This window comes from Phyllostomus discolor, chromosome 6 (assembly GCF_004126475.2).
Source record: "Phyllostomus discolor isolate MPI-MPIP mPhyDis1 chromosome 6, mPhyDis1.pri.v3, whole genome shotgun sequence".
Lineage (NCBI taxonomy): Eukaryota > Metazoa > Chordata > Mammalia > Chiroptera > Phyllostomidae > Phyllostomus > Phyllostomus discolor.
In genome coordinates, this window is record NC_040908.2 from 51,922,394 (window position 1) to 51,944,779 (window position 22,386).

At 47.9% G+C, this 22,386-nt stretch overlaps 1 protein-coding gene across 1 annotated transcript in view; it reads left to right on the forward strand.

Annotated features, from left to right (window-relative positions):
- Positions 1-22,386, forward strand: part of HK2 (hexokinase 2) — a 64,348-nt gene that overhangs the window by 27,559 nt on the left and 14,403 nt on the right. Inside the window, exons 3-9 of the mRNA XM_028516202.2 lie at positions 7,703-7,851; positions 15,181-15,300; positions 15,921-16,016; positions 16,866-16,965; positions 17,254-17,437; positions 20,114-20,269; positions 21,540-21,773. Coding sequence (XP_028372003.1) covers positions 7,703-7,851; positions 15,181-15,300; positions 15,921-16,016; positions 16,866-16,965; positions 17,254-17,437; positions 20,114-20,269; positions 21,540-21,773 — 1,039 coding nt within the window. The remainder of the gene's footprint in view (positions 1-7,702; positions 7,852-15,180; positions 15,301-15,920; positions 16,017-16,865; positions 16,966-17,253; positions 17,438-20,113; positions 20,270-21,539; positions 21,774-22,386) is intronic.

Below are 22,386 nucleotides of genomic sequence, written 5' to 3' on the forward strand. Positions count from 1 at the left end.
TCAAACAGTGTTTGAACTCATCGATTCTGATGCCTTTCAGTGCTTCTGCTATTTTTTGTTTCGCCTCTTCCACATGGGTAAAACCTTTCCCTTTGAAGACTTTTTTCATTTTGGAAACAAAAAAAAGTTGCTGGGGTGAGATCAGGTGAATAGGGAGGGTGGGGCATAGGGGTCATGGTGTTTTTTGGTCAAAAACTGCTGAACACTCAGCATGGTGTGAGCAGGTGTGCTGGTAAATCACCCACCATGGAATGGGCAAACGCATTGAAAGAGTCTTCAAAAAAAATTCACTGAAGCTGAACACAGCCTCTCACAACAACACCAGGTGGCACACTGATACAGATGGGTTCCTAGAATACTCACCTAGAGGGGTTAGCCTGTACTACAAGGGGCCTGCCCTCCAGAAGATAATTCTGTTTTTTTTTGGGGGGGGTGCCCTCTCTTATAACACCCCCATTCCTCAACTTGCCACGTGTGTCTAACTGCTCCCTTTCTCCCTGTCCAGTCAGGGACAGGTAACTATCTCCAATGCTCAGTGTCGAAATAACTAATCACAGAATGGGGGAAGTATTTGGCTGGCACATTCTAGAACAGATTCAGTGCTTGACTCTCAAAATAGTGATTTTTAAAACATTTGTAAGTAGTGAACTCCACTCTCAACTTTAAACAGAATGAAATCTTTTATGTTGAATACCATCTGTAAGATAGTTAAGGGCAGGAAAAAGAAATAAGATTGGAAGTGAGGAGGTGGGAGGTGAGGCTGTGCCTTAATTGGCCACCCGTGATCTTCACCAAGGCAGACCTTACCACCTTCAAGGATCCCTAGAACTCTGGGAATGCTGCATAAAAGCCACTTATTTAAAAGGAGCCTCCTGGAGCTTGTGGTTCTGGAGAAGTCAATTTAGTCACCTAAAGAAGTCCTGGGGGGAGAGGCTGGGCTCTGGCCCCAACCTTTGCCAGGCAGAGCACTGCCCCTTCTGGGCACAGCTGCCTTCGCCAGATGGGCCCAGCCCTTGACAAGTACAAAACCAAACCAAACCTGTTCGCATGTCACTCTTGGAGCCGTGGCTGGCACATGGCTCCAAGTGCCCGATGGGAGGGACAGGTGGAGATCTAGTTTAATTAGTGGCAAGTATCTAATGATTGAAAATAGACCCTGTTAGAAAATTCCACTGGCCCTTGCCCCTCACTCTTCAAAACCTGCGCAGACAGTGTCGGGCACCAGCCACCTCTTAGTGATATTGCCGGTGCTGGAGTGTGGCCTGCTCCAATACATGACGGGTGTTGTGTCAACTAAGATGACGGTGATTGTCATGTTCAGGCAGTCAGTCAAATGCCACTTGAGTCCTCCTCAGAGACAGGTGAGTTCCCGGGAGAAATGGAAACCCCTTTATCTTGCTGACCTTATGGGTTTGATAAGAGCCTCACTGAAAGTGGGCAGAGTGGTAGTTCAGGATGGGAAATGAGTCAGCAAAGCAACTATCAACCTGAGTCTGAACTGCTGGGTGGCCTGAGGGCGGGTGGAGGGCCTAGCAACGCTCCTGTTGCCAGTTCCTCCTCACTGTGGGCCAGCATCTCTTCTGAGTCCTGTTTCCTTTTAGTAAAGAGTTGGTACCTTTTTTCTTTTCTCTCTCTTTTTAATAGTTTATTTTTTATTGTACTTTTCCCATTGCCATTTATCCTCCTTACACCCTCTCTTTTCACTATTTTTGGAGGGGGATACTTTTAATTAGAAGGACCTTCAGCTGAGAGGGCTTGGAGACTCCAGTTAGGCAGGAACAGAGGTTTGGCAAAATTGCACGAGTTGACACCTAATTGTCACTATGGTAAAAGTTTGCATCAGTGAGCTTGTGTAGGTCCTGGGTCCATCTCTCTGGGAAGGGCGTGTCACCTCTAATCAGAGAATGTACGTATGCTATCTCCCACTCAAGTCTGAGAGCATTTGGCCACCCAAATGGGCCATGATTGCCAATAAAGATTAGGGTGTCTTTGTTTTCATTTTTACCACTTTATGGCTTATTTGCTTCCATCCTGGATTCTGCGATAGGCCGCCCTCGGCTTCCAGGAACCAAGGCCACGAGAGGTGCGAGTGTGGTGCAGAGAGGCGGGCTCGGGGTTTGGGGTCAGCCAGTAGTTGTGAGCCCTGAATAACCTTCACTAAGTGTCTCAACTGAGTGAACCACAAGTGAACCACAGTGTGACTTCCTCTGACACCCGCGCCAGCTTGGAGACTGCTGGTAACCTCTGGATTCTGTCCTCTTGTTCTTGTGAGCCAAGAATCCCTTATTTAAGGGTTTATGACTTTCACTTAGCAGCTGCCTTGCTCACTGCAGTGGACAACGTCGCTGGAGAGCCAGACCTCGATTTGAATACTGGTTTTCTTACCCATAAAATTGGGATTGTAATGCCCAACAGGGTTGTTGGAGATTAATGAGATAATGTTTATAAACAAAGTGACCGTCACTTAACAAATGTTAGTTTCTCGTCCATTAAAATCTTCTGTGTGTAGGGTCCTAACTAAACCTCCCTCACACCTGCCTGTCTTCATGGTTTAATTATCTCAAGAATCCAGATGCTGTTGAAAGAGTCTGGCTCTGTCCTGAGACAAGGGAGATGAAGACAGCATTCCGAGCTTCAGTTTTTGAAAACAGTCACGTGAAGTAGAAGATGAATTTGATCTTTTAAATAAGCCTAAGGTGAAATTTGCATCCTTTATTTTAGCAGTGGTGGTGGCCACCACATCAGGAGGAATCAGAGAGATTTCGAGGGAGTGTTGAATGAATGTAATTCTTCAGAATTTCTTGAGAGACTACATAAAACCCAGAAATCATAAATATTTTGACAATGTAAAAATTAAACATTTCTACATGGCTGAAATACCACAAACAAGATTAAAATACGCATATCACTGGAAAAATAATTGCAAATATACAACCAACAAAACCATTTTCCTTAATATACAAGGAGCTCTTTTAGGTCATTAAGAAAATAATGACTTTTTTAAAGGCAAAAGTTGTGAATAGAAAATCCACAGAAAAAAGAATTTTAAAAGCTAGTCAATAATTCAAAATGTCTAACCATATAACAAAGAAAATAACCAGCCCTGGCTGGTGTGGCTCAGTGGATTGAACACCTACCTTTGAACCGAAAGCTTGCCAGTTTGATTCCCAGTCAGGGCACATGCCTGGGTTGCCAGCCAGGTCCCCAGTTGGGTCATGTGAGAGGCAACCAACCTATGTGTCTCTTACATGTTGATGTTTTTCTTCCCCTTTTTCTCCTTCCCTTTCCCTCTTTCTCTAAAAATTTTTTTAAATGAGTAAATAAATAAATCTAAAATGAGAAAAGAAAATAAGAAAGTAACCAAGTTTAAAAACAGAGACACCACTTGACCTAGGAGGTTGGCAAAGATGAAGTGCTGTCTAACATTGGATAGTGGTGAGAGTGAGTCCCACCTGCTGGTTTGTGTGGAAATTGATGAGAACTTTCTGGAAGATAATATCTTCCAAATTAAAAACACATCCTTAGAACCAGAGATTCAAACTCTTTTCTTGGAATGTATCAGTTAACAGCCTTCCCTGTCCTGATAAATAAATATACCTAAGGATATCCAATAAACACTAATAGTGGTTACTTTCTGGGTGTTTGTGCCTCATTTTTTCCAGCTTCATACCATTCGGACTTTTTCTTATCAGATGTTTGTATTTTGTTATTTTTTTAAAAGTAAAATTGTTTCCCAAACCCGGCAGCATGCTAATGATAGAAGAAACCTTACTTCTGACCTTAGGGTCTCATATAAACCCCACAATTGGCATTACATTGTGTTTGCCAATGAGCAAATGCAATATGAGATGTTTTCTTAGTACTGTCCTCCAATACTAACTGAAATCACTCAGCAGAATGATCTCTCTGGACCTCCCTGGGTTTTCTGCCATGTGCCTCTGTACTTTCCTAGGAAACTTGCTACAGGCATGTTTCCTGCCCCAGAACCTTGCTCCTCCCGTCCAGGGCGACTGTCCTGGGTCTGTAGATGCGATCTTCCTTCACACACCATCACATTCTCACTGTCTGCTTTGGGCTCCTGGCGTGTCCAGGAAGGGTCGGAGACAGCACTGGAGCCAGGAGTAGGGATGGGAGGACTGGGTAGGGATTGGAGGGTTTGAGAAGAACTAGACAGGGAGCTACATAGTCCTGAAAAGTAATGATGACAATTATGGACAACTTACGATGTACTAATGTATTCACATGTAACATGTTGTGTATCTCACGGGTGCTTCATGACCCCCAGGAGAGGTCAGCATTATGAGCCCCGTCCTCCACGTGCGGTGACAGTGCTCAGAGAGCACACGGCGGGTGAAGCGGCTGAGCGGGCATTCAAACCGAAGGCTGCCTCACAGCCTCTAAGGTGCAGCTCGCAGCTGCAGTTCCACGTGTGCCGCAGTTCCACGTGCGCCGGGGAGGTAAACACGAGGGCAGGGATCTGTCTACCGAACCGAGGAGTCACCTCAAGATTTAATTCCAGGAATCATGGTGCTGAGCCTGCCTCAGAGATCATGGACTTTGGAAAGAAGACAGTTCTTGGCTGTGGTAGTCATGCTCGTGTGTACCAGTGGGGGCCCCACAACCCAGGTTTATTTATAAAAAATTGTGAATTTATTCTTTACATGTTTAAACTTCAGTCACCTTCAAAGTACTTTCCATTTGATGCAATACACCTCTCGAGACATTTTTCCCACTGCTCAAAACAGTTTTTGAACTCTTTGACTTTCATGCCTCTTAGTGCTTCTGCTGTTTTTTGTTTCACCTCTTCCACATTGGCAAAACGTTTCCCTTTGAGGACTTTTTTCATCTGGGAAAACAAACAAAAAGTTGCTGGTGTGAGATCCTGTGAGTAGGGAGGGGCTTGAGGGTCATGCCGTTTTTGGTCAAAAACTGAGCACTCAGCGAAGTGCGGGCAGGTGTGCTCATAAATCACCTTTCATGAAACAGGCAAACGCATTGAAAGAGTCTTCAAAAAAAAAAAAAAAAAAACTCACTGAAGCCAAACACAGCCTCTCACAACAATGCCAGGTGGTACTGTGATGCAGATGAGTTCTAGAACACTCACCCAGTGGGGGAAGCCTGTACTACCAGGGGCCCACCCTCCAGAAGATAATTAGGTTTGGGGGGTTCCTCATGTATTTGTGCAGATGGTGCTGGGGAGGAGGGGTGCAGAGGAATGTCTGTTTGGTGGAGTCTGAAAAAAAAGCAAAGATGACATTCCATACTGGGAACGGAATTATAGGCAGAAGTGTATTATTTGTGGTTTCCCTTCAGACCGTTGGGAAATGCTACTGCAAAACCTTCATTCTTGATGGAGCTGAGCCTCTCCAGTGAACTGAGCAGGGCTGGCCCGGAATTGTGACAAACCAGCAGCAGCCTCAGCCGCCTCAGTCCCTGGTGGCTGCCAATTCAGCGGATTGCATGTGTCCTGGGCTGCAGAGTGCTGATGCAGGCAGTTCATCTTTGATTTTCCTTTTAATCCCTTACGACAACCACCACATAGCTTTTCCTACAATCTGTCTGAGGTTCCAATACCCGGGGAGCATCAGAGCTGGAGTGCCTGGAAAAGTTGCCCAAGACCATGAGGGGAGCAGAGTCACCCTAGGTGGGGTTGAGGTGGTCCCAGCTCTCTAACAACTGTAGCTAGTAAAGCGGGGTGGTGGTGGTGGTGGTTGGGGGGGTGTCTCCAGGTGCCTGGGAGGGAACAGAAAGTTTGTCCCTGTACAGGAATGCTGCAGTCACTGGAGTAGATTCCAGCGGCTTTTCTTGGATGGGTCTCTTCAGTCTCCTCGAGCAATGTTGATTTTTTTAAAAAAGATTTTGTTTATGTTCAGAGAGAGGGGAAAGGAAGGAGAAAGAGAAGGAGAGAAACATTGATTGGTTGCTTCTCACATGTCCCCAGATAGGGACCTGGCCTGTAACCCAGGCACATGTGCCCTCACTGGGAATTGAACCAACAACCTTTCGGTTTGCAAGCTGGCGCTCAATCCACTAAGCCACACCAGCCAGAGCTCGATGTTGGTTTTGCTTTTCAGTCTGAGAGACAGCCCTAACATGGGGCCTGGAAGGCTCAACTGTGGGCATCATGCAGTGTCTGCCGACAGCCTGGATGGAAAGTTTCTTTTACTTATTGAATGTGTCCTAAGTTCTTGGCACTGAGAACTCAGGTACTTGGCTGGGTGCCTGAGGCACGTTTTCTAGTTTTTTCCTCACAACAACCACACAATGTATGGCATTCCCGTTTTAGAGGTGAGGCAGCTGAGGCTCAGAGGCTCAGGAGGTTGCCATGGCCAGAGTTCTGACATAGGTAAAGTGGGCTCCAGTTCTGACATTCTCTGTGTGTCAGGCCACCAGCCCACAGTTGTATGGAGGCAAGTCTCCACGGAAACTTGGGTGGACAACGTTTGCCCCAAGTTGCCCCTGTGGACTAGCGGGTGTGGGGAGTGCCCTCAGGGAGCCAGGCAGACATGGCTTTTCTCAGGGCCTGAGAAGGAGCTGCCGAGGGGACCTGGACTCAGAACGAACCCTGGATGTCACTCACCTAGAGCATTTCCCTGACCCTCTGACACATTTCACCTCACTTCAGTGACCTCACTTCAGTGACAATTTACCATTGGGAGAAGGGCTGTGTTGACAAATATGCCGATCAGTGAATCCCCAAGGAAATAATCCTGTATCCCTCTAGAAGATGTGTAGCAGGGCCGAGGAAGACTGGTGGAGCCATTGCCGCTGGAGGAGGCTGCTGAGGGGACGCGCCCAACTTCTCCCCCAGCCCTGGCTCTGGCCTCTGCGTCTCTTCAGCCCTTGCATGCTGTGCATGCACGGAGCTGTCCCTGCAGCCAGCTGTATTACCATCTGCAGTCTGCGTGTCTTCTGTCTGCACTGCTTTTTCCTGCGGGGAAGGGACTTTGCCTTCCTGGTGGCACCTGAAGATCTCAATCTGCTTGTGTCTGTGGAGAATCTGTCTCTTGCTCTGCCTGAGCTCTGGGCTTGTTTGAGTGGAACAAAGAGACAGGCCTGACTCTTGTCGTACATACTCTTGGGTCAGCATTCTTCCGCATTTGAATAAGCCTAGAAGTTTTTTTTTTGAGGGGCACCTGCGTAGTTTATTTGCTAGGCCCCTTAATTTATAGCCATTTGGATGCTAGTCTGCTCCATCCCATCACTGTCACTATATGCGAATATTAAAAGTGAATTTTATACAGGGGTTACAATGTGGCGGCGGGCCCAGGGGCCTACAGGCCTGTGGCAGCACACTGGGTGTCCTGGGGGCACGAAGAACAAAACAGAGGCGTGGACTCCTGGTGGGGGGCTGGACGGGCCTCATGAGCTTGGCGGGGACTTGGCTGGGAGCACCTGGGAAACAGCTTTGTAAGGGGGTGGGTGCCCCATCATTGGATGTGAAACTGTCTCATTGTTTGTGTGAATTATAAAAGTAATATGAAAGTGCTTAGCATTAGGAAAAAGAACCAGGCAACACATAAATGTGCATAGAAGATATTAAGGCCCACTGGACACCTACTACCAGAGACGACCAGTGTTTTTGGTCTCATGGGTCTTAAGGACTTGCTTATGGCAGGACTCGTGGGTTTTCGGTCCTGGTCGCTGTGAAGCAGTTTGATCCCGTCTTTTTCAAACTAACAGTGGCCCTTCCTGTCCGCAGAACACGGGGAGTTCCTGGCTCTGGACCTCGGAGGGACCAACTTCCGTGTGCTCCGGGTGAGAGTGACCGACAACGGGCTCCAGAAGGTCGAGATGGAGAACCAGATCTACGCCATCCCCGAGGACATCATGCGAGGCAGCGGCACTCAGGTCCGAGCCTTATCCCAGAGTGGCCTCGGGGGTCTGGGCCCTGCAGGTGTAGGCGTCGCTCCTCCTCTGTGATCTGGAGGGAGGGGACCCCGGCAGAAGCTTGCATTTTCTGACCTCTCTCTGTGTGGTGAAACCCCGCCATGCCTGGAAGCTGAGGGCAGGGCCTCCATCGGGAGAGATGCACGTGGGCCAGAGAGCAGGCGCTGGGGTCTGGGCATGTAGCAGCAGGAGGAGTTTTGAGTTGCCCTCTCTTTTGAGGTCTGCTTGCACATGCTGATTATTGAGGGAAGCCCGCTGTCAGGAGGCTGGGCCCACATTCCTGGACACCTGGTTGTTAGTGGTGCTGCTGAATGGCCAGTCAATAGCATCCCTGATTGTGGTTTGACACTGTCACTGGCCACTCTGTAGCCCCTTTGGTTCATAGTTATCATAGCATTGTGTGAAAAGGAGACCTGCCCCATTGCCTTTGTGGTTATTTGTGCTCTGTCTTCTTGACGCTCCAAAACAGAAGGGGTTTTGCACACAGGGACAGGAGCCTGTTAAGAAAACATCAAAATCCAGCTTTGGGGAGTCTGTCCCACCTGGCATCACAGTGGGCACCATGTGCTTCCACATTGACCTCAAATCATTCTTAGTCATCCTCATATCTTGGTGGCTCCTATGGCCATGTTTTGTACTCAGAATCTACACAATAAGATAAGTCAATGGAAGGGTTGTTGGGGTTGTTGGTTCGATTCCCAGTCAGAGCACATGCTTGGGTTGCAGGCCAGGTCCCCAGTAGGGGGGCACACAAGAGGTGCCCCCTCTTGGGGGTTAGAGGGGGTTACCTCTTGGTACACATTGATACTTCTCTCCTTCTCTTTCTGCCTCTCTTCCTTTCTCTCTAAAAATAAATAAATAAAATCTTTTAAAAAATAAAAGAAGTGGTTGGAGAAGAAATGTGAAATCCAAGTAAGAATCTTCTCAGTAATAGTCAGAAAAAAATGAGGAAGGATGGAATTGTCTTCAAGGTGGTTTCCAAACATGTACTGAGCACCTATTGTGCACTGGGCGCTGATCCTTGTTGGGAATTGAAGTCCTGCTTCTTTTGTTCCAGGGCTTAAAGTCTGGTTGGACCAGGGGAGCATCCCCCGTCCCCCCTAGAAAACAGTAATAATGTGTTGAAGGGGATGAGTAACCCTCAGGGGGAGAAGCTGGTATGTGTGTCGGGCTAAGCAAAAGCACTTTTATGGATCTTCTCATTGTATCCTCAGATGAACCCTACGAGGCTGGGTGCGCCTGTTATCTCCACTTTATAGATGTGGGATTGGCTTTGAAAGACTGAATGACCTGGCCTTAGATCACACAAGTGGGAGGGGCTGGAGGCAGGACACAAAGCCAGAGCCATATGACCAGAGCCTGTGTTTGCACAGCTCTGGGGGTGGGGGTGGCGGGTGGCTCCATCTGCTCTATAGGCTGCCTGACATGGTCCACATGAGGGGCGCTCCCTGGAACTAGGCCACACGGTGGTCCTGGGGCTCGGCTACCTGCCCCCTGCGCTTCCAGAGTTGGAGGCGCCCCTGAAGGGGCTGGTTTTCTTGCAGACATGAAATCCTGTGGGGCAGGCCCTTTGGGGGTTCTTCCTCAAGAATTCCCCCAGGAGAGCCCTCTTACAGAGGGGGCACTCACTGCCACCACACCCGAAGTATCTTTCTGGATGGTGGGTGACAGCTACAGGTCCAGCCATTATTCTCTGCACCCGAATGTCGAGGGAAGCTGGTGTCGCTCCCTTTCATCTGCTGTACAGAATTCTTCTTGGGATGTTTTTTCTGCTACTCCAGAGGCTCCCAGTCCATGGGTAGGAAACACTGAAGACATTCCCACACACTGGCATTGCAATAGGGATCACTCTCGGCCTGAGTGGTGGCTCTTCTTGCTGTATTTTGTGCCTGCATGTACTCACTGAAATAGTGAATGGAGGAGGTGAAATCGGGGCTCAGAAGAGGTGGAACCTTCTCACTCCTGGTGCCCAGTTTTACCCACACCAGGCCACCTCCTGGGAAAGGAACTGTGGGCTATAAGTAGAACATGTGGGGAAGATAGTTTTAGACCCTTAATATGTCCTTGGGGGCGACCAGAGGGTAAACTTGTTTTCCTTGTTTTAATGCTGGGGCTGGGGCAGGGGGGCTGAGCTGCCAGGACAGTGAGTGTTTTAGCTACCGAGGTTGTCACTAGGTCCAATGGACATAGATAGACACAATGTTTTAGTCCAAATTAAAAAGAAAATCTGTGAGACCCACCTGGAAAAAACTGTGAAACTATTATGAAGTGAAAAGCGTTTTGCGTAAACAGAAAAATGCTACAAAAAATGAAACATAAAATGAGAGCATCGGTGTTTATTTCACCTGAAGGAAGGGAGACAATGATACGTCTAAAAACTGCAGAAAACAATGTGGTGAAGAGGCTGGAATTACTGGTGCCCTCTCCTCTTCACTGAAGATATCAATCTTTTAACTGGAGGAAAACGAATGGGTTTTAAAAATAAAATTTAGTCAAAATCAAGATGAAATCACCAACCCCAAAACTTGCAAAGGTGTCTGAAGATCTGTGAAGCTGGGCAGTGTGGGTCCCTGGATAAAGCCTGTCTCCAGCGCATGAACTTCCACTTGAGAGCAGTGAATCACAAATCCTAACAGCAGCCACTTTAGACTTGTTAAGTGTATCTCGTGGGAAGGGAAGTGAGCAGATTCTCAGACCAATAAGGACAAGGAAACATCTCATAACTGCATAAAATGATGCCCTTTGAGCTTTTTATGGCAGAAAGGTGTTGGCTCTTTCTCCCAGGATCTTATCTTTAGGTCATCAGCTAACAAAAGAGGAGATAGTCTTTTAATTAAGCAAGCAGATGTTCCCTTCTTCCACTTTCATATATTTTTTTTAATTACATGAGTTTTTCTTTTTCTTTTAAAAATTTTTTTTAATTTTAATCTTTGTTCAAGTACAGTTTTCTCCCTTTTACTCCCATTCCAGCCCACCCACCCAACCCTCCCCACTTCTCTCCCATCACCACCCTCCCCCTAGTTTTTGTCCATGTGTCCTTTAAATTTGTTCCTGTAAACCCTTCCCATTCTCCCCTGAAATTCCCTCTTTCCCCTCTGGTCACTGTCAGTCTGTCCTCTATTTCAGTGACTTTGTTTATATTTTGCTTTTTCTTTGTTTCGTTGTTTAGTTTCCTGTTTAAGGTGAGATCATATGGTATATTCCTTTTGCTGCCTGGCTTATTTCGCCTAGCATAGTGCTTTCCAGCTCCATCCAAGCTGTTGCAAAGGACAGGAGCTCCTTCTTTCTTTTTGCTGCATAGAATTCCATTGTGTAAATGTGCCATAGTTTTTTGATCCATTCATTTACTGAGGGGCATCTAGGTTGCTTTACAATAGCAGCAATTTAGCTATTGTAAATTGTGCTGCTATGAACATTGGGGTGCAAAGGTTCTTTTGTATTGGTGTTTTAGTGTTCTTAGGATATAATCCCAGCAATGGAATTGCTGGGTCAAAAGGCAGATCCATTTTTAGTTTTCCGAGGAAGTTCCATACTGCTTTCCATAGTGGTTGTACCAGTCTGCAGTCCCACCAGCAGTGCACTAGGGACCCCCTTTCTCCACAACCTCTCCAACACTTGTTGTTTGTTGCTTTGTTTATGATGGCCATTCTGACTGGTGTGAAGTGGTATCTCATTGTGGTTTTAATTTGTTTGCATCTCTCTGATAGCTAGCGATATTGAACATTGTTTCATGTGTCTTTGGATCTTCTGTATGTCCTCTTTGGAGAAGTGTCTGTTCAAGTCCTTTGCCCATTTTTTAATTGGGTTGCTTGTCTTGTCTTCTTAGAGTGGAGTCATGTAAGTTCTTTATATATTTTAGAGATTAAACCCTTGTCTGAGGTATCATTGGCAAATATGTTTTCCCATACAGTTGGTTCTCTTTTTATTTTGATACTATTTTCTTTAGCTGTACAGAAGCTTTTTATTTTGATGAGGTCCCATTTGTTTACTCTTTCCTTTATGTCCCTTGCTCTAGGAGACATGTCAGTAAAAAAGTTTCTGCGTGAAATATCTGAGATTTTCCTACCTACGTTCTCTTCTAGGACTTTAATGATGTCACGGTTTATATTTAAGTCTTTTATCCACCTTGAATTTATTTTTGTATAAGGTGAAGTTGGTGCTCAAGTTTCATTTTTTTGCACGTGGCTGTCCAGTTCTCCGAACACCATTTATTGAAGAGGCTATTTTTATTCCATTTTATGTTGCTGCTTCCTTTGTCAAATATTAATTTACTGTATAGACTTGGGTTTATTTCTGGGCTCTCTGTTCTGTTCCATTGGTCCATGTGCCTGTTATGCCAGTACCAGGCTGTTTTAATTACAGTGGCCTTGTAGTATAGTTTAGTGTCAGGTATTGTGATCCCTCCTACTTTACTCTTCTTTCTGAAAATTGCAGCAGCTATTTGGGGTCGTTTATGGTTCCATATAAATTTTTGAAGTGTTTGTTCTATGTCTGTGAAATAAGCCATTGGTACTTTAATAGGTATTGCATTGGATGTGTAAATTGCTTTGGGTAGTATGGACATTTTGATGATATTAATTCTTCCAATCCATGAACATGGTATATGTTTCCATTTGTTTGTGTCTTCCTTGATTTCTTTTCTCAGTGTTATGTAGTTTTCTGAATATAGGTCTTTTACCTCTTTGGTTAGGTTTATTCCTAGGTATTTTATTTTTCTTTTTGCTATTTCAAATGGGATTTTTTTCTTGATTTCTGCTTCTGCTGTTTCATTGTTGGTATACAGAAATGCCTTTGATTTCTGGGTATTGACTTTGTATCCCGCTGTTTTGCCAGATTCATTTATTAGGTCAAGCAGTTTTTTGGTGGAGTCTATAGGATTTTCTATGTACGCTATCATGTCATCTGCAAACAATGACAGTTTTGTTTCCTCCTTTCCAATTTGGATGCCTTTTATTTCTTTTTCTTGTCTGATTGCTGTGGCTAAAACTTCCAGTACTATATTGAATAGAAGTGGTGAACCACTTTCAATTTTTTTTAAAAGACTTTATTTTTAGAGTGAGGAAAAGGGAGGGAGAAAGAGGGAGAGAAACATCAATGTGTGTTTGCCCCTCGCATGCACCCCAACCAGGGACCAGGCCCTCAACCCTGTCACGTGCCCTCACGGGAATTGGCCTGGTGACCTTTCGTGTGCAGAACGATGTCCAACCAACCGAGCCACACCGGGGTTGGGCCTTCCCACTTCCACAGTGGTGTAGGCAGGTTCTCCTAACCCAGCACTGTCCGAGAGAACTTTTCACAGCAGTGGGACTGTTCTTTATCGGCCTGTGCAATACTGTAGCACGAGCCACTTGTGGCACTGAGCACTTGAAATGTAGCTAGCATGACTGAGGAAGTGCATTTTTAATTTTTGGAATTCTAATTACTCTAAATGGCCACAGATGGTCAGTGGCTGCTGTGTCAGGAAGGGCATTACTTGATGCCTAGTCACTGCCTCTTTTCCTTCTGCCTCCCGTTGCTGGCAGGGCAGTTGGAAAGGGAGCAGTAATCAGGCCTGGGTGGGAGGAAGCCGTTTTGCTTTGATTTCTTCTAAAGCTCCCCTCCCCCATCTCTGATGATTGACCTTACCTCTTCCCAGCCTCTGTAACTTTTTTTTTTTTTGGATAAAGACTATTTGCATTAAAGATAATTTTGATTAGAGTACCAGGAAGAAGGTGCTGGGGATTGCTTAACTATATCATAAATTTTGTCTCTGATCCACTTTCCAGCAGGAGAACAGAACTTTCTAAATAGCTGTTAGAAGCCCTATTTACATATTAAAATGCTTGACCTCTGCTCAAAGGAGTTAGCACTTGTGCACAGGTGAATCTTTTGGGGAAGTGGCCCTGACTTTGCCCTTGAGATTGTTTTGGTTTAGAGATTGAGAGTTTCAGAATCAGCCGAAGTGCCTTTTGCTGGTGATCAGACAGAAAGAGGGACGGGACCCATGCAGGAAGCTGGCCCCTTCTAGATGGGGTGGACTTGTCTTCTGGGATTCCTGCCACTGAGATGCCCCAGACACCTGGGGAGCCAGCTGGCCTTTCTCCCTAGCCTGCCACTTCCCCAGCCTCTCAGTTCTTTTAAAAATGCAAATGCTCTTTGTGGTTTAGTGCAGTGGTTTTCTAACCAGGGCTTCAGGACTGGCTGAAGGGCCCTACCCCCACAGTTTCTGATTTGGCAGGTTTGGTTTGGGCCTTAGAATTTGTGTTGGTGGTGGTGATACTGCCAGTTCAGGACCACACTTTGGGACCCCCTGGTTTAGTGGAATCTTCCTCACTTCTGCCTGGAGAGAAAATGAATATGGTTCTGCTTCAGTCCCTGGGCTTTTCATGTTGACATTTGGTCAACCTGGCCCTTGGAATGTGCTTGGTCTCTTTGGTCTCTGCTTACTTTTTGTACCAGAAAGCCCTGGCCTCAGCCCCTCAGCATCTGGAGAGGCCACCGACTTCTTTTTGAGAATGCTTCAGAGAGGAAGGCCGTGGAACCTTGGGCTTTGAGACTGATCACAAGCGTGGGCAAGTGCGAATACAGCTTTTTCTTAGGGTTAGGACTTTTCCTAAGCCTGCGAGTCCCACTTAGCGTAGTCACGGTTGTGAAGCTGCCCATCCATAAAATCCTGTTCATTTTCAGTGCTCTTCATGGACTCACTGGGTGTTCGATTGTGAATTTAGAAAGCAAAGATAACTTCTTTGAATTCCACCCCCTAACACACATACACACAAGCAATTAGTTTTCTAGGATGGAGAAAAAATATAGAAGTGACTTGTTTTTAAGTCCAATCACAGAATGCCAACAGAGACTGTCTCACCCACTCCCCCAGTCCTAGGAGACAGGAGTGTTACAGTGCTGTGTGGCATGAGATGTGCTACCCTTTAGCTGTGCACCAGTGTCGGTGTGGGGATGTGTCAACAAGGCCACCAAAGGAGGTTCTGTTGCTAGGGCACGCAGTGACTTTCTGCTCAGCTCTGGCTATGTTTTGATAGTGGTATGGACACACGGTTTAAGTGGAAGACAGTATGTAATGAGCACCAACTAGTGTTGAGCCTTTATACATATTGACTCGTTTAACTTTTGTTAACTCTGTGAGGTCAGATACGATTAGCATCCCCATTTATAGACTGAGCCCATAAGGACTTCACGGGGAAACACATCTCGAATGCATTCAGCCGGTTCCTTTCGGAGCCCAAAGTCCATGCTCTTAACCGCTCTCCTCTTCTGCCTCCGTGCTCATCTTCCTGCGCTGTGTGCCCTCAGCTGTTTGACCACATCACTGAATGCCTGGCCAACTTCATGGATAAGCTACAAATCAAGGACAAGAAGCTCCCCTTGGGATTTACGTTCTCGTTCCCCTGCATCCAGACGAAACTAGACGAGGTAAGATGAGTTCTTCAGACACTTTGGTTGCTTCATCATTTGGGCTGGGAGGATGAGGAAGAACTCTGAGCTGCCTGCTGCTGTGGGGTCAGAGGTGGCTCTGATGGTTGTGTGAACAAGGTTTAAATGTTGAGAGTTCTGTGCTTTTGTGGGAGTGGGTGTGGGGGGTGGTGAGGAAGTATCAGAGAGGGGGGTCTTTCTCCCCCACCCTTCAAAGGACGACACACAACCCCACATGCATTGCACGTCACCCTTATCCCTCTCAGGGAAGCAGGAGTGGGAATTAGTCAGGAATCCTTTGGTCTAGTGTCGTGACAAAGATCTTTGGAAGAAAGACACCTGAGGAGTTAAGCTGGAGGTTAAAGTATGTGATTTTGGCAGCTCTATAGCCTACCCTTTTCACTTTTGGGGGCAGTTGATCATGAAGAAATCATTCATTTAACTTCCTTTCTGGGACTTTGATGGGGCTTCGACTTCTTCCTGGGCTAGTGAGGAAGCAACATACACATTCGATCATGGCTTTACTTTAGTGCCGTGGCAGCGGGCTCCACTATGGTTGTTTGACAAGCGTGGTCTGAGTTTTATGAGGAATTAATGTTCAGTCCTCGGTCCTTTTCCAGAGTTTCCTGGTCTCATGGACCAAGGGGTTCAAGTGCAGTGGTGTGGAAGGCAAAGATGTGGTTACCCTGATCCGGAAGGCCATCCAGAGGAGAGGGGTGAGTCGGGGTGGCCGGGTGGGGAGGTAGGAGCTTGGGCTCTGGAGGCCCTTTGGGGTCCACTCTGAAGTCTTCCCCAGCCTGTCCTCAACACAGCACGAGGGCCTATTGTTGTTCTTAAAGTGGGGTTTTTTTTCCTTCTTCCCTGCTATGTTTACCCAATAATGTATTTATTCTTTCTAGTTTTATTGAAATGTAATTGACGTATAGTTCTGTATCAGTTTAAGATATACTGCATAATGGATACACATACATTGTAAAATAATTACTATGCCAAGAATTTTATAAATGACTAGATTTTTGGGGTCCCAGATGATCATGATAGATAAATAAATATTCTTAGCCTTGGTTCAAGAAAAACTCTGTAGTTCTTAACCTGAAGACTTGAATATCATTTTCAAGTAAGAAAGTTGGGATGTTGTTGGCATCAGGGTGGAATGGGGTGGAGAGAGGACAAGATAAGGGTCACTGAAGAATACGACCTTTGGGGAGGGAGCGGGGGGGGGGGTGGGTGCGGGGGGAGAAAGATAAAGAAGAAGAAAGAGGAGAAGACGACAATGATGACAAGATGGGCTGCTCTTAGTGCAGTGATGACTGTCAGCTGGAGCCCAGGGCTGCTGCTGGGAAGCTCTCCCCAACAAAGACACGCAGGGTGGGGAGTGAGACGCAGCTGCTAGACTGGCTGTGGACCTGCTTTCCAGCAATAACCTTCCTCGGTTTTCAGTAGGGCTAGTTGGGAGGCAGCCCTGTCACTCTCGAGCTGTGTGTCTTGCTGCTCTTTCTCTCCATCTTCCCATCCGTGACCTTTGTGTGATAGCGAAGGTCAGATCTCTCCTTTTATCCCCGCAGGACTTTGATATCGATATCGTGGCCGTGGTGAATGACACAGTTGGGACCATGATGACCTGTGGTTACGATGACCAGAACTGCGAGATCGGTCTCATTGTGGGTGTGTGAGCACCAGGCGTGAGGGCCGGAGCTGGCCGGCACGTGGGGCGTGGGCTGGACAGGCAGCAGGGTCCCTGGCCCGGGTGTTCCTTTGTACTTCATATTGGAAGGCAGTGGTGTGGTCACTTTGGAGGACCAAGCCAGTACTTGTGGAGTTGGGGGCGTTAGCAGAATGGATACCCCAGGAGTCTGCTCTGAGGAATCCCAGTCACCCCATGCAGTGTTAGGATGGGGGGGCCAGGGGAGAGAACGGTGTGGGTGCATACTGAGCAGCCCTTGTTTCGGCCAGGCACGGGCAGCAACGCCTGCTACATGGAAGAGATGCGCCACATTGACATGGTGGAGGGTGACGAGGGGCGGATGTGCATCAACATGGAGTGGGGGGCCTTCGGGGACGACGGCGTGCTCGATGACATCCGCACTGAATTTGACCAGGAGATCGACATGGGCTCCCTGAACCCCGGGAAGCAACTGTGAGCAGAGGGCTTGGGGCATGGGCTCAGGAGTTGAGTTGGGGCATGACCAGGGCTGGGGGGTGGTTCTCATTTTTGCTTTATAGACTTATGCCCCACAAACGTTGCCAAGGCGCCCGTTGGTTATGGGGATTTGTGCCCATTACACACATTGTGACTGCAAATTTCAGAGCAAGCTCTGAGAAAGATAGAAAAAGCAGACACACCAGGTAATAATTTGGACTGCCCTTCAGAACAATAGTTTCAGAAGGTCATATTCTGAGTGTAAGTATGATCCTGCTCTTTCTTCCCACCTTTAGTTTGTAGGTTGCCCTTAGAAACAGTTTGTGAGCCACATAGAAAATGTGGAGATGGCTGAGATTTGGGTCTCCAAAAGTTCCTTTTGTAGCTCCCACCCATCACTGTCCAGACAATACCGAGGCTGTGACAGACAGCCCCCAGTGACTGGCGGAGGCTCTGGCTCAGCAGTGGCATTGCCTGGGAGCTGGGCTGACCTCATGAATCCCAGTGCCTCTCAGCCCAGCAGTACCCAGACCCAAGGCCGGAGGACAAGTTGGCCAAGGTGCCTCCTTGGCCTCCTTCCCTGAACCTGTGGCCCAGCTGGGGCCCTGGGGGCAGGAGCTGGAGGAACGGCTCCAACATTTGGACCCTGAATGTTATACTCTCCACCCTGGCCAGACTTGGTACGGTACTTAGTTACTTTTGGCTCTTACAAAACATTGGTTCACTCTCACAAACATTTGCTAAATGTCCCTTAAAGATCTTGAAATAGGGATTGCTGCAAGCTTTGAGAGCAATTACAAAATGTTTTGAGCAATTCAGGCCCTCTCTGGTCTTGTTTCTGGGCCTGGGCGGAGAGCTTGCAGTGCTGGTCTCTGCCTGGAGAGGAAAACCCAACCCTACAAACCAGCTCGGCCGGGGCGCCTGTTTCTTTACAGAGGCAGGCCTTGCTTCCTCAAGGGCACATGGTTTATTTAAGGCACAAACTTTCTCACGTGGAAACGGGAGTCCATTAGCTTGTAACTTTTGTAGGAACATACTGGCTGTGTCTGCTATGCTGGTGAGGAATTTCTGAACTGAAAGTCACTCCCTCAGTGCCTGTCTCCGTCAATGAGGCACACCCACGCCATTTCAAGAAGCTGTATGCCCTTTGAGGGGTCAGAAGACAGAATTGCTAGCCCAGCCTTGGCAACCCACCTATCAAATCAAAGGCTGGAGGGACATAAGCCAGTGTCAGCTGTGGTAACCCCAAAGACATTTTGGGGCTTGAGTAGGAACTTTTTTGATTCTTTATATGTTTCTAAATAATTACTTTCCAAATGTTGACAGGAAGAAAGTGTTCTAAAAAACTGTATTAAGACTTTTAAAAACTGCGCACACTTCAGAGCGCCGCTGGACCCCTCTGCTACTTCTATAGGACCACCTATTTCAGAGAAGCCGCTGTAACAGACGCACGAGTTCCTTGCCATTGAAGGGCCTGCCTCCCAGGCAGCTGGCTGTGTGGGCGCTTTCAAATGCACCCTCTGCTCAAGCAGTTCAGCCAGCTCTCCACTTAGCTCTAATTCTGCCATACTTGACCTTGGGTCTTGAGCTAGTCACTTCCTGAGGGCCCAACTTCCCTTCTCACAGGTAGCACCAGGAGAAAACTGAGTCCCTTTTTCACCCCTGCTGTGGGCCTCCTTGAGGAATCCTAGCCTGGTTAGTGTCTGCAGGCCCTGGGGGCCTCGTCTCCCCAGGACCCAGATCCTTTCTGAGATAATCAAGTAAGGATATACCCTTCTCTGCCAAAAAGAATGGTAAAGACTTGGTTTCTCCTGTCACAAACTCGGGGACAGAAAAGACTGTCTTCTAAAGAAAACAGTGCCATCTAGTGTTGAAGAAATAAATTACCTGTGTGCCCTCTCAGCTTGGGGCTGGCCATTCTTAAACATACCTTTATTTTATTACCTGCTGGCTCAGAAACTTCCAGCATATCTCACTCCCATATTCCTGAGAGACTTCGTGACATTTTGAGTCCCTTCTCAGCTGTCCCAACCTGCCTTTCTAATCTTGCCCCATCACCCCTCCTCCACCACCACCTCTGGTGGTTTTCACACTTTTCTTGGGAATCTGCCTGCAAGGGGCCAGGGCCAGTGTACAGTGGCGAGTTGCTGGGCCTGCACCACCATTTATTTGTAACTTTCACTACAAGCTATGAGTAACTTGTAACTTCATTACAAGCCCCCTCCCCATTTAATTAGAGTGACCTTCTCTTGTAAATAAATATTGAGGTTCATTCTACATTAAATTTTATTTTCAAAAATCACTTCCTTGCTACAGGAAAAAAATTTTTGAACGCATTACAAGTAACTTACTTGACCTAAAATTTAGACTATTCCAGGATTTCCCATAGTTCTGGGATGTTTTGTATGCCTGCTAATGGCCCACCCTTCCCTGTAGTTCCAGGGCCACCTGCCTGCAGAGACAGCCCGAGCTCCCCAGCTCCTCCAACCCTGCCCTGAGCTGGCACCTCACACATCTCCTTCCCAGTCAGTGCCACACAAGTTAGTGCTTCGTTGTGCGTCAGCCTCTAACAATCGTTGAAGTGTACGAGTGTGCAAGTTGCCTTCACGGGGACCTTGTGAGTTCACGGACAGCAGGGACTTCATTTGTTTTCTGGTCTGTGTCTTCCTGCAGATTTGAGAAGATGATCAGTGGGATGTACATGGGGGAGCTGGTGAGGCTGATCCTGGTGAAGATGGCCAAGGAGGAGCTGCTTTTCAGGGGGAAGCTCAGCCCCGAACTCCTCGCCAAGGGCCGTTTTGAGACCAAAGACGTTTCGGATATCGAAGGGTAAGCTTTTGGGTTCCTCGAGGTTTACTGAAGAATGGTCAGGAAGTTGGAGAATGACCGTTGGCACTGGCCCTTGATGCCTCAAATGTGGACGGCAAGAGGGTCTTGCCCAACACGGGCCATGCTGGCCTGTGGCTTGATGTCACTTACCAGATAGTTTCCGCTCCTGTCTATTTTGAGCGTGCTGACCTGACGACCAGGGTGACTCATGGTACTGTGACTGACTGACCTCCAAATTCAGAGACGTCACATTCACATTCCTGCTTGGCCTGGGGCGGGGGCGGGGGGCTTGGCTTAATGCTGGAAGCTCCCAGTGGTCCTTACTGACAGCTTTGCTTCTATTTCCTTTCCCTTCTTCTGAAGCTCCATTGGTGATTCTCAGAAAGGGCTCCATTCTGAACCCTGCTTGGTCAGCCCCGAAATATACCCGTCTAGTTCCATTGGGTTGAGCCAAGGCCTGAAATTCATGGAGCAGCAGGGGTGGCCTAATTTTTGTTTTCCAGTTAACGATATCCAGAGCTGGGCTTGTTCCTGTTCTCGAGACTTCCCTAGTGGCTTGAGGAGGCCCTGTTGGTTCAGGGGCAGACGGTGGAGAGGAGTGACTTGGGGTCATGGGAGCAGTGAAACAGTTCAAATGACTGAAATGGAAACTGCTGAAGGAGTTGTGAGATGAAAATACTCAAATTTGTGAGGCACATAGTTCCCCTAGGAAGAGCGCCGCTCTCCTAGCACAGCCCTTCAACATAGTCGCTAGCACGAGCTGAAGCAGCGCCCTCTGCCTCGTGAAATGCAATAGACTGACCGCTTTCTAGAAAGTAGGGTGGGCTCCACAGCTGGTTCACACGGTCAGGGGTGGTGGGCAGCAGGGACACCAGTCCCTCTACCCCACGACACAAGAAAACACACAAACTCCCACATATACAACTCCGTGTATAGAGCCCTGAGAACAGGGACTTACATAGTATGTGCATGAGAAATACTAGTTTTTCTCATGGGGCCTGGAAAGAGAGGTGACAGTAGTGCTGGGTGTGTACATTTGTCTGTCTGGGGGAGGAGCCTTAGTTGGGTTTCCTCCTCTTTGTTCAAACCCGTCTCCCACCCTTACTCTACCCCTCCCCCACTGGGCGGAGCAGCGAAGCGGGTGTCTGCCCTCACTGAGAGATGGTGTTTGCTGAAGATGAGGGGTTTCCTTGTCAGTCCACGCCCCCCTCTCCCACTGTGGCCGCAGTGGATTGGACACATGCCCACATCCTGTCTTTCTGTTTCCTAGGGACAAGGATGGCATCCGGAAGGCCCGTGAGGTCCTGATGCGGCTGGGCGTAGACCCGACACAGGAGGACTGCGTAGCCACTCACCGGATCTGCCAGATCGTGTCCACGCGCTCAGCCAACCTGTGCGCGGCCACCCTGGCCGCTGTGCTCAGGCGCATCAAGGAGAACAAGGGCGAGGAGCGGCTGCGTTCCACTATTGGGGTTGACGGCTCCGTCTACAAGAAACACCCTCAGTGAGTCAGCGTTTGGGACCCATAGTGATGGGGCTCCTGACAGGCTTGAGAGAGGAGACCCTGGTGGCCCTGGGGGCCCAGCTCCGTTCTGCGTTCTGGGTGGTGGAGATGGGCTGTGGAGTTGAGCATCTTTGCAGAATGAAAGTCCCCAGCCAGGAAGTGGGAGCCGGGAGGGTGTTGTTCTTGGCGTGAATGGAGGCGATTTCTGAAGCCCCCTGACCATCAGGGGCGGGGTTTACTCAGAGCTCTCCTGGCCCCTGTGGGCTCTTGTTGCCACCCCTTGTTTAGGAGTTAGTGTTTGCTTGTTTCTTTGATGCTCAGGATTGATGATGGGCCCTTCAGGTGCTGTGTCCTCTGCCAGGGACCCCCTCAGCCCAGTGGGTTGTCAGCCTCTCTGGCTGACCTGGGTGTGGGATGATCCAGCCCTGCCCTTCACGTTCTAATCCCTCAGGTCAGAAGTGCCCAAACATGCCAATTTCAGTTGGGGCCTAGAAGACACCTGTCTCTGTTGTGCTCACTTGTCCCATCCCGTGCGCCTGTTACGGCTGCCTGCTCAGTAGGCCTTTGCTAACCTAACTGGTTGATGCTGAAGGTCTCAGCCCTCCCACTCCCT